The sequence below is a fragment of the Mandrillus leucophaeus genome, unplaced genomic scaffold (assembly GCF_000951045.1).
Source record: "Mandrillus leucophaeus isolate KB7577 unplaced genomic scaffold, Mleu.le_1.0 Scaffold834, whole genome shotgun sequence".
In the NCBI taxonomy this organism is placed as follows: domain Eukaryota; kingdom Metazoa; phylum Chordata; class Mammalia; order Primates; family Cercopithecidae; genus Mandrillus; species Mandrillus leucophaeus.
Window position 1 is genome coordinate 47,077 of NW_012109075.1, and position 5,757 is coordinate 52,833.

The 5,757-nt window shown below is 49.0% G+C and overlaps 1 protein-coding gene across 1 annotated transcript; it reads left to right on the forward strand.

Moving 5' to 3' along the window:
* The first annotated feature begins 3,613 nt into the window (after positions 1 to 3,613).
* Positions 3,614 to 5,343, forward strand: ZCCHC18 (zinc finger, CCHC domain containing 18). Its single transcript, XM_011968254.1, is given in 1 exon segment — positions 3,614 to 5,343. A coding segment is annotated over 1 exon segment (1,218 nt). The 3' UTR covers positions 4,832 to 5,343.
* The last annotated feature ends 414 nt before the right edge of the window (positions 5,344 to 5,757 follow it).

The window sequence follows — 5,757 nt, forward strand, 5'->3', positions numbered from 1 at the left end:
CAAGTGAAGTACCTTGGCAGACTGAAGATGAAGCCAACAGCAGCTGAAGGGCATCAGACTGTTTACTTGCTTCTAAACATCAGGAGTCAAGAACAGGCCCCACAGGAGCCTCCTAGTCACACTATACATAAAGGAAGTAATACCTGCTCTCTAAGTCAGGGGAAAATGGAGCAGGTTTTCCAGCCACTGCCTTCACGGCCATTCACTTTGGACAACCCTGCATGCCGTTTCCATGGAGTTGCTCTTTCTCTGGGGCCAGTGATGCCAAATCCAGCAAAGGAGAAGTCCCCTGAAGAGCTCACAGAAGGGCAACCTAGCAACCTGTCCTTGAGCCAGGAAATGAAAGAGCTATATCAGCAACAGAGAGCTGTGGTCTGGGGGTTAGGTTAAATGGGGTTTTATTTCTCACACTTCTTCGTCAAGCATGGCTTGAAGAAGGAAGATGTTATGACAGACCCATTTAAAAATCTGCAAAGCTGTGGACTCAGAAGAATGTACGGAGTCCAGATTCTTTGCATACAATTCCAGGAAGGACCGCGGGTAGGAATCTGTGCTCTGGAGTTACATTTCATGACAGATATGCCATGGACAGATACACTGATAACAGGCCCATTTACTCATAACCTTCAGCATCACGTGGTGGTGTTTAGAACAGTGGTTCACGAATCTCTCTACACCTCAGAATCAACTACAGGGCTGGTTAAAACTACAAATCACACTCTTCATCCCTAGTCCTAGTACATCAAAATCCCCCAGGGGTAAGGCCCAATAAGCTGCATTTATAACAAGCTCTCCAAAATGGTTCGGAGGCAGCCCACCTTGTACTCACACTTTGGTTAATAGCATGAGTTCTGGATTCAGAGACTTGGTTCAAATTTTGGCTTCACCTTGTATTTTCAGATAAATCATTTTACCTCTCTGAGCCTGGCCTCTTTGGGGACACAAAGGGCTGTAGAAATAATGTTGCTTTTAAAAAACAGGCAGCTTGTGTTAAAAAAACAAAAAAGCAAAAGAAAAAAAGATTAATAATAATAAAAAAAGAAACAAGAAAGAAAAGTGTCAAAAAGAGTTTCCTCTTCTGTACAATGGGCACCATAAAGGTTGCCTCCATCTTCCCTCAGCCCTGTCCCCACTACCTCCTCACCCCCTCCCTCAGCACTATCATCACATTGAGACTGCTGTTGAGATGGTTTGAGACTACCTGTGCAAAAATACTCTCCAGGCAGCGCTGCAGGGCAAAGAATTAGCATCTAGAGAGCAACATACAGGTGCTAGGTTGGATGCTGTAACTTATTTGCTGCAGGATACAGGCCAAAACCAGTAACCTCTCTCTCTCTGGCTCAGTTTCTTCATCTGTGAAATGGAGATAACGGTTCTTGCTCACCAATTCTATGCAATCCCAAGTTGGTCCTCCCATCCTGGCCTTGGTTTTTCTCCACTATCCCTTAATCTGACAGAACAGAGGAGTGTTGGCAAGGGGCAGCCTTTGAAGTCAGACATGTTGACTTGGGTGTCAGCTCTTAGCTCTGCACTTCCTAACTGTACTGCCTGGGTGCTTCAGTCCTTTCCTGTTAAATGGGTACGCTGCTACTTCCTTCACAGGGCTGCTGAGAAGAGGAAAGGAGATGTCCATGCAGGCGCCTCTGCACACAAAAAGCACTCAGTAAACGCTGTTTCCCCCCTTCCGCCTATACAAAGGTGAGGAACTCTCATTGTTCACTTGGTTTCTGTCCCACCTCGTGTTTAAGGCATCCGGTCTCAAAGCCGGGAGGAGAGCCGAGGTGGAAGGGGATAGGGAGAAGGGAAGCGATGGGGTAGCAGCAAACTCACGGATGAAAGGGAAATGGGCCCAGTCCGTGCTTCCGAGCTGCACTTGACGCCGTGCCGGCTCCCGCGCCTGTCTGCCGCAGCCCCCGCCCTCCCGCACCCCCTTCTTGCTAGCAGTAGCTTCGGGGCCGGAGGCTGCGCGGGGAGGCCGCCCCCTCGCCCCGCTGATTGGCCGCGTCGCCCGGCTCGTCACGCTCTTTTGTCTCAATGGGCAGAGACTGAAAGCAACCGCTGCTGCCCGGAGGGCCGAACCGGAGGGTGGGCGCAGCCTTGGCTGCCTTGGGAACCGCGCTGCCTCAACTCCGCTACCCCTTACTGGGCGGTCATGCGAAGCTCTCGCTAGGTCTGGCAGCCCCGGGTCGCTTAGCGGCCGAGGAGGCGCCAGAGATACCGTTCCCCTGCAGAGCTACGGGGACCAGAAGGCAAAACAGAGCTGTCGACGCGGGAGCACATGCTGCCTACCAGTGGAGCGCAGGTAAAGAAAGAGCGCGCGATTGCCCGGCGCGGAGAGGGGTGGTGGAAGCCCCGCCAGGACTGGGCCGCGCCTGGCTTGGAGAATCAGTAACTGCGAGGCAGGGGATGGAGCATTCCCTTGGCCTGGTTGCGCTGAGGAGGGAGTTGTGGTTCATCTGGATGCTGCCAACTGGGTAGAATTTAGAATTTGCCTGGATTAAGGTGGGTCGTGGTGTTGTCGGAGATCGGGGGTGTTGTCGGGCATCGGGGGTGGGGGTGTGTTCGGGGAGGTGGCAAGGGGCGGGAGGAGACGATCGCAAGCTGTCTTGAACCCCTTTTGCATCTCCTCCTCTCTTCCTGGGAAGGAATATGGGGGTGGGAGGTTATCCAACTTCCAGTCTCTTTCTCCCTGGCAGGTCATCAAAGCCAAATCCGAACTTGGATTCTGTGCGGCGGATTGCAGAGCTGGTAGGGCGAGGGTCTCCCGGAGGAAATGTAAGGCGGGGTGGGGATGGGGGCAGGAGGCACTTTGGCTTGCGTTCAGAAGATGGGAGAGGGAATTTTCCGCCTGGTGACAGTGAAGCTGGTGGAGAGGAGGTATCAGGTTTTCAGATGAAGCTGCTTCCAATCCTTCCTTTCCCTCCTTCGCGTCACAGTCTTGAGGCCCTGAGGACTGGGACCTGCGACCCCCAGTGGACAAAAGTCGGCTCTACCCCAGAGGTTAATTTTCTCACGGCAGGCACCTGTTGAGAGGCTGCACGTAAAATAAAGGCGAACGCTAGTTTCCGAGTTCATGTAAGAATCTGAGAAATAACGGGGGAAACGTTGACAAGGGGATGTGATTGAGACCTGAGGCCATGAGGTTAATGGTTTCTTATTACCATAAATCTGTGACCCACAACCATTGAGTTCCGTTTTGAGGGCCCAGTATAAGCTCCAAACACTATGTCATCTAGAATTAGAAGCAACAGTTGTCGCCCCTCCTGGAGTACAGGCAGGAGTGGGTGGATGTGGCTCTGAAAAACTACCTACTAGTCCAAGGAAACCTGCTAGCTCTGGAATGTTGTAATTGCCAGTCTCCTGCAGGGTATTGTTAAGGCACTGGGCAGATATAAAATGCACTACAACGTTATTCAGGAAGATCGAGAATGCTACTACAGACTGCTTCCCCACAGCCCACTATCTTATTAACCGTTTTTATTTTCCTTAGAATCCCTACTGAAATACAAGGCAGGCACAGCCCATGAACGTTGCTTTGGAGAATCCTGCAGATAAGGCTTTTCCAAAAAGCGCGAGTATCTTGTTGTATTCAGATACCCTATCGTCGTCAGTCATGGCTAACATCATTGCGCGTGTGGGTAACAGCAGGCAGCAGAATGCACCTTTGCCGCCTTGGGCCCATTCCATGTTGAGGTCTCTGGGGAGGAGTCTCGGTCCTTTCGTGGTCAACATGGCAGAGAGAAACATGAAGTTGTTCTCGGGGAGAGTGGTGCCAGCCCAGGGGAAAGAAACCTTTGAAAACTGGCTGATCCAAGTCAATGGGGTCCTGCCAGATTGGAGTATGTCTGAGGAGGAAAAACTCAAGCGCTTGATGAAAACACTTAGGGGCCCTGCCCGGGAGGTCATGCGTTTGCTTCAGGCGGCCAACCCCAACCTAAGTGTAGCAGATTTCTTGCGGGCCATGAAATTGGTGTTTGGGGAGTTTGAAAGCAGTGTGACTGCCCATGGTAAATTTGTTAACACCCTGCAGGCACTAGGGGAGAAAGCCTCCTTTTATGTGATCCGTTTAGAGTTGCAGCTCCAGAATGCTATTCAGGCTGGCATCCTAGCTGAGAAAGATGCAAACCAGACTGGCTTGCAACAGCTTCTTTTAGGCACCGAGCTGAATAGGGACCTGTGCTTCAGGCTTAAATTTAAGCATCTTCTCAGGATGTATGCAAATGCGCAGGAGCGGCTTCCCAATTTCCTGGAGTTAATCAAGATGATAAGGGAGGAAGAGGATTGGGATGATGCTTTTATTAAACGGAAGCGGCCGAAAAGGTCTGGGCCAATTATGGAGAAGGCAGCCAGCCCTGTGGCATTTCAGGGTGCCCAGTCAATAACAATCGGCAGTGCTAACTGTAACTGCAACGTGATAGAAATAGATGATACCCTTGATGACTCCGATGAGGATGTGATCCTGGTGGTGTCTCTGGACCCTCCACTGACACCCACAGGTGTCCCTCCCTTCAGAGGAAGAGCCAGACCTCTGGATCAAGTGCTGGTTATTGATTCCCCCAACAATTCTGGGGCTTAGTCTCTTTCTACCAGTGGTGGTTCTGGGTATAAGAATGATGGTCCTGGGAATATTTGTAGAGCCAGGAAGTGAAAATACACAATCTGCTGTTCATATTGTGGTAAGGAGGGCCACTCAGAAGAAACCTGTGACAATGAGAGCAACAAGGCCCAGGTTTTTGAGAATCTGATCATCACCCTGCAGGAGCTGACACATACAGAGGACAGGTCAAAAGACGTCCCTGGAGAACACAGTGATGCTTTTGAGCCACAGTAAGGATCTAGACCCAGCCCTAAATGAGTTCTTAACTGTATTCAGAGTAATGGGAATAACAGGAGAGGAGGGTGGGTTTCTAACTGCATGAATCCACAAAGCAGTTTTCCTTTGGGAAAGAGAAGAGGTCTTGCATACCAGCACAGTGGAGGGGAATGGTGTGACCTCTGTCCATGCTCCCTTCTCTGCTGGCTTAAGAGTCTGTTCTCCATGTGTCTATTTCTTTGATGACTTTCTACTTTTTAAGAAAGGAGCATCTTTTCAATAAACCTTCAAAAATAAAGGAAGATACAAAAACTAAGTACAAATTACCTGAAACTCAGCACCCTTTTGTAACCATTGTCAGCCCTTTGGTGAATGTCCTTCCAGATATCTCCCTGTACCTGTGTACCCAGATAGATACATGTATAGATAAGAGTGATCAAATATAAATGCTGTTCTATACTGTGTATTTTTCACCAAATAATATATCTTGTGGACTTCTATGTCAATGAATATATATAAACATCTTATTTCATATCTCTGTGTGATGTTACTTTTAGAAAGATAAAGAAAAATGAAACTAAATATAGAAGCTATAAGTGGGGGTCATACTAGGAGGATGGGTTTTTATCAACCTCATTTATAGGAAAGGAGAAAGGAAACTGAAATGGACTGAGTATCTCCCATACAACCCCTTAACACAACTGACCTATCTCCTAGGTCATAAAGCCAACTCCTGCACCCATGAGTTAATAATGTTCCAATGTTTTCTTCTTGAATATATCATGAGACATCAGATGGGGAACAGCAGGGACAAAAATTGAAAATGGGTATTCCAGAGGCTCCATTCCTGTTTGTATTGGGAAAGGACAACTACTCCTGCCCCATCTCTTGACCTCAGATTAGAGGGTGATAAAAGATGACATGTGACCTCTATCCCCGAGGGT